Source organism: Borostomias antarcticus (assembly GCF_949987555.1).
Source record: "Borostomias antarcticus genome assembly, chromosome: 12".
In the NCBI taxonomy this organism is placed as follows: domain Eukaryota; kingdom Metazoa; phylum Chordata; class Actinopteri; order Stomiiformes; family Stomiidae; genus Borostomias; species Borostomias antarcticus.
In genome coordinates, this window is record NC_140245.1 from 6,936,665 (window position 1) to 6,949,240 (window position 12,576).

Below are 12,576 nucleotides of genomic sequence, written 5' to 3' on the forward strand. Positions count from 1 at the left end.
CAGCGCAGGCTGTGACCTTGATGTAGGCCTAACCTGTCTACCGCTGCGGCCTGCTGCTGTACTAGCCCCATAGTGACCTGCTGAAGTGGCCTAGAGCTGCAGCCCAGCCTAGCCTACTACAGCAGCCTTTTCCTTTCCTCGTCGGTGACCGTACAGTCTGAAGCCCGCTGAGGTGGCTGACTGCAATAGGCTGCTGTGACCTACTGCTGCGGGCCAATGACTGTGGCCCGTTGTAGCCTCCTGCAGTAGCCCACGGCCGTAGCTTCTGTGCTGGGTGACCTGTTGCTGGCATCTGCGATTGGAGCGTGCTGAGAGCTTTGTACTCCTTTACTGCTAATACTAACCCTGGCTTTAAACATTAGCATACTGGTCAAAGTAGTAGAATAATAATTTTGATCCAAAGAAAGAATCACAGCTCTGGAAGAATTTGGGATATTGTGTTGGTGGGGTGGGAGGGTGAGGAGAGTATGGTGTTACTGCAGTGACAGTGAAAAAAAACACAAGAATCCGCAGGGAGGGCCAAAGCTCACAGAGGGGAAAGCACATAGTTTAATCAGCTGGAGGTCCACCGAACGTGTCTGACTTTACCCAGGAAAGGCCGGTGTGTTTGTGTGTGTGTGTGTGTGAGTGTGTGTGTGTGTGTGTGAGTGAGAGAGAGAGAGCGAGAGAGACTTGTGTGCTTGTGTGTGTGTGTGATTGTGTGCGTGTGTGTGCATGTTCCTGCTCCAGACAACTGCCCCTCACCCTAAACCACCACACACCAGCCCCATCCCTGCTAGGAATCTGAGGTTGTAATGTGTGGTGCTGGTGCGCGTGTGTGTGTGTTGGGTGGGGGAGGGGCAGGGGGATGTCTAGGAAAGAGACTGTAGACGATCACATGACATTTGGGCGCTGCTATTCTTTGCTCCTCTCTGCCCGTTGTACAGCCTCGCAAGCATCCTCATACAAAACTGTAAAGAACAACATGATCTCATGACCGCCATTATTGTCCTCTGCCCTTTCCCTGCCAACTGTGTATGGTGCTACTAAGACACGCCATCAACAATATCTGACTATTTGCAGAGAGACACCCCCCCGCATGTTGGACAAACAAGAAAGAACTGTCCGGCAGGGCAGAGGCCGTTTCTCATCTCATCCCAGAGGCGGCCACTTCTTTTTTCGGAGCGGTCCATTCGTGCGTAGCGCGGGGGCCCTGGTGCTGTTGAGGTCCCTGGCCCAGGGAGCAGGCCAAGGCCCTAATTAGGCCAGAGCGAGTTGGGGAGGTGGGGGGGTTGGGGGGGGACAGAGAGAGGGAGAGGAACTCTCAGCACCCGTGCTTGATGGATTGCAGAGCGCTAGGAAGTGGGCTGAGAGTGGCGCCGCTCATTTTTGGGGGGGCATGGCTGCCCCCCCCCCCCACCCCGCATAACGCCACGCACGCACGCTGGTGTGTTTAGTCCTGGAGCGCGTACACACAAGTGTGTATTTTCGGCAGTGCTCTCTCAATGTATCTCTTCCTTTCTGTCCTGTCTCTCTCTCTCTTCTCTCTCTCTCATGACATTTGTACACATGCACACAGTGACACACAGTAGGTTATTCAATCAGGAGTGACTGTTCAAGTTCAAGTTTTTTTTTTAAATCATTTGTCCACATACATGCGGGTAGCGAAATTTCATTCCTCACGGACCAACGTGCTAACACAAAAATACAACATAGTCACGAGACATCATACCGAGGGCTTAAGGGGCATAAGTGACATCTTGGGTGAAAATGAGTTTTATATGTCATTTTAAAGGTCTTCCTGAGCTCTATCGAATGGTAAAAGCATAAGGTCACTATAATTTTTAGTTTTTGAAATAAAGGCTGAAAACATAAAGGCGGAAGTGAAAACCACGAATTTGGAACATATAGCCTAGTTATGCAGTAGCTAAGCACTAGATTGGTGCACAAAATGAATTCATTGAAGCCTAATCTCTATAAAAGTATAGATTGCTCAAATAGCCTATGTCGTTTTAATTGAATAAATACAATCAATAAAAAGTTTGTTTTTGCTCTCCTGTAAAATTCTGTAAATGTCACTTACGCCCCTTGAAAAAGTACAATTCACTCTCACACAGTCCTGTGGGTGTGCAATTTTCACATCAATCATGGCTCCTCTGGTGGACAAGGACAAGCTCCGTGCGTAATCATAGTGGTGGCCGTTATATGCTTCATTTATTTTGGAGTGTTGGCGGTCCGCGGTCATAACGTGTGGTTCGTTGCCTACGTGGAGAGACAAAGACAGGGAATTATCGCTGGAAGTGGAGCAATTCATAAAGAGAAATGCTATCGTCTTTGACAGGTTTCACCAGCTTTGGTTATCTGCTCATCTTCTAGATGTTTGTGCTTTACTGGAATTGCATTGTATTGCAGTTTTTCTCAGTGAAAACACACAGACACTAACGCCGCCCCCCCAGGCAGCTGGCTGTGGTGTCTTGGTGGGACGGAGGTGTGTGGGGGGGGTGGTTCCAGAAGTGGTGACAGAAGAGATAGACGCCCAGGCGGGATAGAAGGGCTTCGGTAGGCTACTCTGTAACCTTTTACCACTCGGGCTAAAATGGGTCACCTCTAGCCTAGGCCTACTTTTAGACCAGTCAAGTGTCTAGGGTTGAGGCAGAACAACCGTAGGCTACACAGTGCTGCCTCACCTTCTAAACGATCACAGGTGAGCGCCTCTCCACTTACGCCGCACCAACCGTCGAGCACAACCGTGTAGCTTTCCATCTTGGGTTGAGTTCTTTGTGAAACTTTTTTGGGTCTTTTCTGACACTGAAATACATCTTGTAGTGGGCTTTTGTTCAGTTGCACTTAGATAGTGTAGGCTATGACAGCCTAATAAGCCAGAGACAGTATTTTTCTTTCAGCTGAAAGGCCCTCGATGAATGTCCTAGGTTAGGTTGCATAGACAGCCAGAAAGAAAACAGGGCATCCAATTGTGCAGCCATCCCAAACTCAACATTCTATGTCGGCTCCACCAGCTTTGTTCCTCCTCCTGAAGAGGTCTCCCCCGCCTCCCTCATTAAGTGGCGAATGAATGCGGCCGACCGGAGAATTGGAGAATTGGGCAGAGAATTGGAAGCTGGTTTTCCCTCTCTAATAATCTGGGCCTTCCAGCAACGACATTATCTTTGACACCTCATTGGAGGGCTCGGTGAACCCGGCCCTGACTAGCTCCTAATAATGTGAGCTGACTAGAAAGTTGGCGCGGCTGTTGTTATTATATGTGACAGGCTCAATCAGTGTCATGGTAGCAGTGCCTGGACAAAATGGAAGCCGTGGGACAATGGCGGTGATTATCTTCCACTAACACCAGACAGTGTGATGCCAGGGTCAAGAGCTGTGGGTGAATAGTGCTAGTAAAAATAGTGTCATTGAGAAATGTCTGGTCTCCTTCCCAGCAGATTACCGCGACTCCCACTGGTGCATGCTGGGCTGGTCAGTGCTGTTGAGATTGCCCTCTACGAATGCGAGTGATTATGGAAACTTTACTGTATCGTCCTCGAATTGGTAGAGCACTGACGTAGCCTACGCACATGCGCGCCCACACCCACACGGCTCTCTGGAGTTTCCCCAAATACTTTTTTACTGGGACAGTCGGGACTAAATGACAGTGGGAGCCGCTCTGCTATCGCTGCTCACCACACCTGGGCCCTCACTTCCTTCCTGCCCACCCCGGGCATTCTTCACTTTCCCCACCTGCCGAGGGACAGTGGAGAGGAGGGGGTCTTTTCCCGTTCGCCGGCCCCTCTACCTCTCCTCTCTTCAGTCTCTCTCTCTCTCACCACCATCAGCCCCAGCCAAGGACCAACCTGTCCAGACCTGCACCATTAACAGGGGGGGAGGTGTCCACAGGGACTCATTCACTGGTTAGGCAGTGAGTCAACGTGTGTGTGTGTGTGTTTGTGTATGCCTGTGTGTGTGTGTGTCTGCGTGTGCATGGTGTTATCATTCCTGATATAGCTCCTTCCTACAGTTTCGGGGGTAAGGGAGAGTGTGCCTAAAATAACTGACTTCACACAACAACTCAGAAGGTCAGCGAGCCGAGAGCTCAAGGTCTCTGCCCGACAGTGTGCTGTTGGCACCCCCTGCTGGCCACGTCTGGAACACAACTCGCCACACTAAACATGCCTTAGTAATATAACTAGAATTAGCTTAAATCCGTTCAAATCGCACCATTTGTGAATGTATGTTGGTATTAGGAGAACTCAGGTCTGGATGGATCCAAACACACTTTAATGTGTGACTGCTGCTGCTTCCTGTCTCCATATTTGATCAGGCAAAATGTAATCATACACTGACAGTGAGGAAAGAAATGGGCAGATGACTTCACTTTTCCCTTTTGTTTATTCACATCCAACATCGATAATGCCATTCCAATATACACATCAACTGCCACGAATGATCGCAGATCAATATGAAACAGAACACAGTGACACTGTGAGATCGAGGAGGTATAGTGAGGTACAGTCTCAACGTGATGCGCAGTATAACTAACAAAAATGTACATATATGTTGGATATAGTATTTAACAATGGTTTGATTGTGGTTAGTCCCTCCCAGGATTATCTGGAATAGAAAGAGAGAATGGTGAAGCATAACCGGATGGCCGTCATGTCCCTTAACCAGCAGCTTGCGGTGATTACAAAATGTCATTCTTGTCACCCTGCACTGTAGAAGCACACAATAAACAGTGAAAATAATTGATTTGCCTGAAAACATACTTTATGTTCCAATATAGAGTTTTCTTATCTAAATTTCAATATACAAATGTCCTCTTCATATATTTTAGAAACGGAGACATTACAATATAGATAATGGCAAAATCTGTCGCCAAATGGCAACTCAAGAGACTAATTGGAATGTCTTTTATTTAAAAAGATTCTAAACAAAAGTACTGAAGAAACTTTGATCAAAACATGTCAATTTATCCTACAATATATTAGGGTTTACATCAAATATTTGTTGCGGTTTGATTCATTTGAACACACACGCACACACCTTTCAGATTGCATTTTGATGCACTCTCATTGTTCTGATAGTGGTCGTATTCACCTTGCAAAGTTGAGATGAACAAACATCTGATATTACATGATTGGGCTTGAAACACATTAGCATTGAATAAATGGGAGCCAAGAAGATATAATTAAAAATGTATATGGTGCATTTACAAAAATAAATTTTTACATTGCATAGATAAAGAAAACATCTTGTATTAGTATATTTCATACCCATTTTAATAGCTTGGATAATGCTGTTTTAGGTTAAATATAAGACATTTGACAATTCATAGCCTTAAGTGAAAGCCACCCTGGCTCCTCAATAGCACTGGGTCATGATGGCTCGTAGGAGAGCCATGGTGAGGTGCACTGTACAAAGCATGGTGAAACTGGCATTACGTAACTGAATTTCTATAGCCTGGAAAACCATAGGGTGAAAACTGGCAACTGCAAACACGCGACTGCCACAGACACCGGCGGACACGAACCGCTATATTCGGTTTAAAGAGAAAGACACATCTGATAATAGATCTGTTCCTTTTCTTCTCCCGTGTCCTCTAGGAAACATCCCGTATTGTCATATACTGAGGAGAGTCTGCTTCGAATACAGCCAGAGTTCATCTTGGTGTCGGGTCTCGTTCAGCGTCCTGGTCCATGTCTGTGTCTTGTGATCGATGGGTTGAACTGAGGTTTTGTGTGTGGTGGTGGTGGTGGACCAGTAAGTCTGTTCATGCTCATTTTTAAGTACATTATCTCCCCGGATCCACGACCTGGATCCTAACAGCTCCATTCTGCCCCCTACTGGTCAGTGACCTGCTTCCCCGAACCCCCGGGCGGGACATCTGAGCGCTTCCTGTTTCCCGATCCCGGAGACGCACGGCGGCGTCGCTCGCTCGAGCGCCGGAGCCTACTTGGTCTTCTGGGAGCCGATCATCACCTTGGAGACGAAGTTGACGATGGCGCTGGCGGGCTGCTCGGGGTCGTGCTCGGCGAAGAGGTGGCACACGTTGTCCATGGCGCTGCCCGTCTTCCTGGCCACGAAGCCGAAGATCCTGGAGGTGAGCAGATGGGAACGGGGGGGGGGGGGGGGGGGGGGGGGTAAGGGGAGAGTTAGAGAGACCCTTATTCATCTAGCTCAGTTGGACTGAAATGCAGTCAAACTGTCGGGGTCTAGGGTCGGGGTTAGGGTCGGGGTTAGGGTCGGGGTTAGGGCGAGGGTTAGAGTTCTTACTTTGCTGATGTGCAGCCGTCTTTCGTCCACCTTAGAATGAGCGGCACGGAAAAGAACACAGGTGTTAATCAGGCCTAAGATAATGCTTGAATTAGCCAGGTATGTTAATTCCTCACTTGGAATTAGCCTACTGTTCATGCTGCATATACTGAAATGTCTGTTAATGACTCACTTTCGATCCTTAGGGTCCAAAGCACAGAATATGACTGTGTTGACAGCATAATGTCTCCTGAAAAAAAGCCTAGCGGGAGAGAGAGGAAGAAGAACAAAAGAGAGAGAGAGAGAGAGAGAGGGAAGGAAACATTTTCACTATTTGATAAAACATACTAATTAAGAAAATAAGTGTGAATGTTCTTCAGTGCGTGCGTGTGTGTGCGTGTGTGTGTAGGAGCGTGCGTGTAGGTGTGTGTGTGTAGGAGCGTGTGTGTGTATATGAGCGTGTGTGTGTGAGCGTGTGTTCTCAGCGGGCGTCACTCACTTCCTCTGGTTATCGGTGAGGGTGATGCCCTGCGAGGAGACCTTGAAGTGGACCACGGTGGACGAGGCGATGGCCTCTGATCCCAGCATCACGCTGGTGGCCTTCTGGACCGCCTGGTACCCCGTCAGGGACTCCATCTCCACCGAGCCCAGGAACCACACGTTACAGGCTGGACGGACAGAGAGGTTAGGAGGGGTCAGGAACCACACGTTACAGGCTGGAGAGACAGAGGTTAGGAGGGGTCAGGAACCACACGTTACAGGCTGAATGGACAGAGAGGTTAGGAGGGGTCAGGAACCACATGTTACAGGCTGGAGAGACAGAGGTTAGGAGGGGTCAGGAACCACACGTTACAGGCTGAACGGACAGAGAGGTTAGGAGGGTCAGGAACTGAGATGGCCGTCAGCCTAGTGTACAATAGTACCTACCCCTTTATGTCTTATATGGGGTCAGGTATCAACTGCTTATGACCCGTGTAATGAGCTGTCATTGATGTGCCCGATTGAAATAAACGGTACAAGGTTAATACAACAGGTTCTTGTACAGTAGGGGCAGTCAGTCCTGATCCAGGTTGTTAGTCCTGGTTCTGTGTGTTAGTCCTGGTTCCAGTGTGTTAGTCCTGGTTCATTGTGTTAGTCCTGGTTCCGTGTGTTAGTCCTGGTTCTGTGTGTTAGTCCTGGTTCCAGTGTGTTAGTCCTGGTTCCAGTGTGTTAGTCCTGGTTCCGTGTGTTAGTCCTGGTTCTGTGTGTTAGTCCTGGTTCCAGTATGTTGGTCCTGGTTCAGTGTGTTGGTGTTGGTGGGGTGATGGGAACCGTACCTGCCCCTTGTTTGAGGAGCTCAGCAGCAGAGTTGGTGACTGATTGCGAAGTGTTCTCCAGCACATCTTCAAGAGGATCTACACACACACACACACACACACACACACACACACACACACACACACACACACACACACAAGTGCATTTTTAGTGATACGTGAAATTGAATTGGATTGAAGCAAAGCGACTTTTGTTGACAGCATATCGTAACTCTCTCTTTCTCTTCCGTCTCTCCTTCATTCTCCTTTGTTCTCTCTTCCTGTTTCAGTCCCTCCGGGCCACTAATCACATGATCTATGATGCCTACGTCAAGGTGATTCATCTGTGTTGACAGCAGTAGCATTATACAACTCCATAAATCTCCTCTGCAATTATACCTTATAGCCCTCTGCTCTATTCAATCAATGAGCCAATGGACAGAATAAGAGTTGTCTATAAAAAACAACTCCATCTTCTCCGACACTGGGGTGGAAGGCAGTGTGTGTGCGCGTGTGTGCGCGTGCGTGTGTGTGTGTGTAACATACTGAGATAATCTTTTACCTCTGTCAGGTATGATGAGTTTGCAGGGCAATGCCAGGGGGGTGATTGAATGCTGACACACCAATGCAGTTAAACTTCCTGCAAACCAAAGATAAAAAACACACAACTTGAACAATCCTAGTATTTAAGAGAGAATTTAAAAGATGGCACCATTCACCACTAGAGGGTGCTATGACCCATTTGTTTTGCTTTTTGCCACAGACAATAAGTAACCAGGAAGTGTCAGTGTTCTGGTGTGTGTGTGTGTGTGTGTGTGTGTGTGTGTGTGTGTGTGTGTGTGTGTGTGTGTGTGTGTGTGTGTGTGTGTGTGTGTGTGTGCGTGTGCGTGTGCGTGTGCGCGCGCGCGTGAGTGTGGATCACAGAAGAGATAGAAGCTGCTCACCAAAGTAGGGCTCATTGGGGCAGCCCTTCAAACGAACTCCCTTTTGGGTGCACTCAATGAGGAAGTGTCGGACCAGCTCATTGGCCAGATCTCCACCTATCAGAGAAAAGATACCAGGCAGAAATGTCATTTTCAGATTTTTTCACAAGATTTTCACAATTTTCAGATTTCACTTTCATGTTTAGGGGAAGCTCACTGATGACCACAATACTATCTCAGCTTGAACCGTTCAAAATAAATGACCATCAAATTGATGGATCTCTGACACAACTCTACCAATACTCGGGAGTAACATAAAACCCATCAAAATCCACATATAATACAATCAATCCTGAGACTAAGAGGGTTATGATTCAACGCCAGTTTCTCCGTGGGGTGTGAGGTGTGTGTGTGTGTGTGTGAGGTGTGTGTGAGGTGTGTGTGTGTGTGAGGTGTGTGTGTGTGTGAGGTGTGTGTGTGCGTGTGCGAGGAATGTCCAGAGCACAAAGGCCGGTGGAGAGCGGCTCTGGTTTCCCGCTTCTTAAAAGGAGCCACAAAGCCCTCGCTGGAGGTGCTGAGAGGAACCTGGTCATGATGTCATTGTCACCGCAGGTGCTGTCCCACGCTGGGGACCGAGCGTGGGCGGGGCCCGGGGAGAGCAGGAACAGCGGGGAGAGGAAAGGCAGTATGCGTCGCTCTTTCGGCAAGCCTCTGATTGGTGAATGCAGAGATGCCCACACCCAAGAGACACCCGTCGACCTGTCCACGCCCCCAACGCACAGGTCAGAATACTGCTTACAGGGGTCTGGGGTCACGATAGAGGGGTATAGCTACAGTGTTTTGTAGATACCCTTCATTTGCTCTCTCCTAGGTCATCAGTTTCTTGCAACACACTTACAACTCAAGTTCCTTGAGAGGAACAGCCCCGTACTCCACAAAGTACACATAACACTGATTACATACATTCTTCTCACTGTAATAGGTTACTAGAAGCTACTAGTTACTAGTAGCCGCTTCAGTGCTAAGTGCTAGGCATGTTGCTAGTCTGCACTTTGGCTTTAACACTAGATTATGCTAAAACAGTCACTTGTTTTGAAAGGAGTTGCACTTGTGCGTTCTGGGGAGTAGTAGTACTCTGACCACCCACGTTAAACGCAATTATTGTGGGTCGCTTTGGATGAAAGCGGCCGCTAAATGACTAATGTAACGTAACATAATAACATTGGCCACTTGAAAAAGAACAGCGAAACCGAAAACGGGAAATCTCCCGTTATTTGACCGGCTTGATCCTCCGGGTACGAAGGGGCGGGGCGATTCCCCGGGGACGGCGCTCTAATCGGCGCTGCTTTAGAAAGCAGCTGAAACACTAGCCACGCCTCCAGGACCGTCCGCCACGAAACGAGGGTCCCTCGGCTCCATGGGAAGAGAGAGAGAGAAATAGAGGGAGGGAGAGAGAGAGAGAGAGGGAGAGAGAGAGACAGAGAGGGAGAGGGAGGGAGAGAGAGAGAGAGAGAGAGGGAGAGAGAGAGACAGAGAGGGAGAGGGAGGGAGAGAGACAGAGAGAGAGAGAGAGAGAGAGAGGGAGAGAGAGAGACAGAGAGGGAGAGGGAGGGAGAGAGAGAGAGAGAGAGAGAGAGTCGGGGCCGGGAACTGAGGGAGGACTATCGTGTTGCGTGAGCGGAGGGCGAGTTCGGAGGGGTGTAACCGTAGAGGGCCTCCGTTGCGGTAATTACCCCACACCCCCCCCCAGGGTCGCCCCGTATCCGGGACCGTTCACACGTTGTCAGAGCCGCCGCCGCCTTCATCCCCGCGACTCCGCCCCTCTGACCTCCTCCTGACCGATGACCGATGCCTTACCTTTCTTGCTCTGCTGCAGGACAGAGGGAGGGGGCGTGGCCACCTTCATGGCCAGCCCGTAGGCGCCTCGGAACGAATGGCTGTCTCTGACGATGAAGCAGCCAGGCTCCTTGTCCTTCAGAACTGAGATAGCTGCAGGGAGGAGGAGGAAGAGGAGGAGGAAGAGGAGGATGAAGAGGAGGAAGAGGAGGAGGAGGATGAAGAGTATGAAGACGAGGAGGAGGAAGAAGAGGAGGAGGAAGAGGAGGAGGAGGAAGAAGAGAAGGAGGATGAAGAGGAGGAGGAGGAAGAAGTGGAGAAGGAGGATGAAGAGGAGGAGGAGGAAGAAGAGGAGGAGGAGGAAGAAGAGGAGAAGGAGGATGAAGAGGAGGAGGAGGAGGAAGAGGAGGAATAAGAGGAGGAGGATGAAGAGGAGGAGGAGGAGGATGAAGAGGAGGAGGAGGGGGAGGAGGGAAGAGAACTCGATGAGGTCGATGCAATCGGACACGTCACGCTTTTCCTGACCCCGAAGAGAGAAGGATATCTGCGCTCACCTTGATCCCTGGAGATGTCCGGCTTGTACCAGAATTTCGACGTGTCTTGCACAAATTTTACCGTCAACTGCTTACTGGCCAGCACATCTGGAAATAACACACACACACACACGATCAGCCAACACCATTCAGGATAACCACGAGTGAGAGGGCGAGCGAGCGGGTCAGCGTGCGCCGGGCGTTACCTGGCAGCGGAGAAGGGGCGGAGCCGGGCGCCAGGTCGGGCAGGACGTTGGGGAAGGGGATGCTGAGGGAGCTGCCGCTGTGCGGGCTGGAGAAGCCGCTGAGCGCCGGCGAGGCCGTGCCCAGCGAGTGCTCGCCGTCCGACGCCCGCCTCTTCTCGGGCAGCAGGGGGGGCTGCTGGGCGCGGCCGTGGGGGTTCCTCTCCATGCCACCGTTCCCCAGAAGAGACGAGGCCGCCGCCGCCGCCGCCGCGGCGCACTCTCCGTGCCCCAGGTACCCCGGGCCGGCGTCGTCCTGCTCGTCGTAGCTCCGCGCCGGGCTGTGGTGGGACAGGGCGTAGCACGCCTGCCGGCTGCGCTGGCCGCCGCGGGGGGAGCTGTGGGCGTTGGGGGCGGGGTGCGCGGGGTAGGGCTGCGCGGCGGGCGCCGGCGGGGACTGGCGCCCGTAGTCCAGGGACACGGAGTGGGCGGGCGGGTGTCTGGGGGCGGAGTAGCCGCTCAGGGAGGAGTGCCGGCTCAGTGGCGCCCCCTCTGGCCAGGACTGTACCGTGCACGGGCTGGAGAGGGGAGTCAAAACGGAAAGAGGAGCGCGTTAGCAAAGCGCCCGACGGCGTGCCGGTCGTGGTCGAACGGGCTCGTCGACGATTCGGCGGTTACCTCTCCGTCCTGTGGAGTGTTCCGCCGACGGAGGCGGAGCGCGCGGCGCCGAATGACCAGTGGCAGTTGGGGGAGGAGTCAGGCAGGCCCTCATCTGAGGAGAGTCCGTGAGCAATCATCTCTGGGTAACCGCGGGGATCTGTGTGTGTGTTTGAGAGAGAGAGAGGGAGAGAGAGAGAGAGAGAGGGAGAGAGAGAGAGGGAGAAAGAGATGGAGAGAGAGAGAGAGAGGGGGGTGGGAGGGAGAGGGAGAGAGAGAGAGAGAGAGGGAGAGGGGGGGAGAGAGGGGGGGAGAGAGGGGGGGAGAGGGAGAGATAGAGAAGGAGAGAGAGGGGGGGGGGAGAGAGGGAGAGAGAGATAGAGAGAGGGGGGGGAGAGGGAGAGATAGAGAAGGAGAGAGAGAGAAGGGGGATTAATCATAAATGACACCTGGGGCATAGATACGTCAACAGACCCGGGACTAAAAACACCCAGTCCGCTCAGTTGGCTGGTTTTACACAAAGACGTAGGGAGACGATAACATCTGCAGCTGGAAGAGGGAAAACCGAGAGGAAAAGCAGCGCAGCAGAGTGTGTCCCTGACAAAGCCCTCGCTCTCGGAGCGGCGGCTGACATCGATCAGTACGGAGCAGATAAGGCGCAGCCCGCCAGAGACCACGGAGTCAACACATCAGCTCTAATTGGATGAGACGAATTAAAAGGGCCCCCCCCAAAAAGTAATTGACTAAAAGCTTTTTATTTCATCAATCAAAGCCTATAGGGGGCTGACACCTGCCCCAGACATGAGGGCGCATGTTTCTGCATAGCTCAGCGCCTGTCTGGTTGACTGGCCGTCCGTCTGTCTGCCTGTCTGTCTGGCTGGTTGGTTGGTTGTCTGATTGGCTGTCTGGCTGGTTGTCTGGCTAT

General features: G+C 51.2%; 1 protein-coding gene across 1 annotated transcript in view; it reads right to left on the reverse strand.

Moving 5' to 3' along the window:
• Positions 1 to 4,357: 4,357 nt before the first annotated feature.
• Positions 4,358 to 12,576, reverse strand: part of tns3 (tensin 3) — a 35,523-nt gene continuing 27,304 nt past the window's right edge. Inside the window, exons 17-27 of the mRNA XM_084446650.1 lie at positions 11,673 to 11,811; positions 11,019 to 11,572; positions 10,834 to 10,920; positions 10,301 to 10,432; positions 8,465 to 8,560; positions 8,083 to 8,160; positions 7,542 to 7,619; positions 6,725 to 6,893; positions 6,419 to 6,487; positions 6,247 to 6,276; positions 4,358 to 6,067 (exon numbers count right to left, since the gene is read on the reverse strand). Coding sequence (XP_084302776.1) covers positions 5,923 to 6,067; positions 6,247 to 6,276; positions 6,419 to 6,487; positions 6,725 to 6,893; positions 7,542 to 7,619; positions 8,083 to 8,160; positions 8,465 to 8,560; positions 10,301 to 10,432; positions 10,834 to 10,920; positions 11,019 to 11,572; positions 11,673 to 11,811 — 1,577 coding nt within the window. The 3' untranslated portion in view covers positions 4,358 to 5,922. The remainder of the gene's footprint in view (positions 6,068 to 6,246; positions 6,277 to 6,418; positions 6,488 to 6,724; positions 6,894 to 7,541; positions 7,620 to 8,082; positions 8,161 to 8,464; positions 8,561 to 10,300; positions 10,433 to 10,833; positions 10,921 to 11,018; positions 11,573 to 11,672; positions 11,812 to 12,576) is intronic.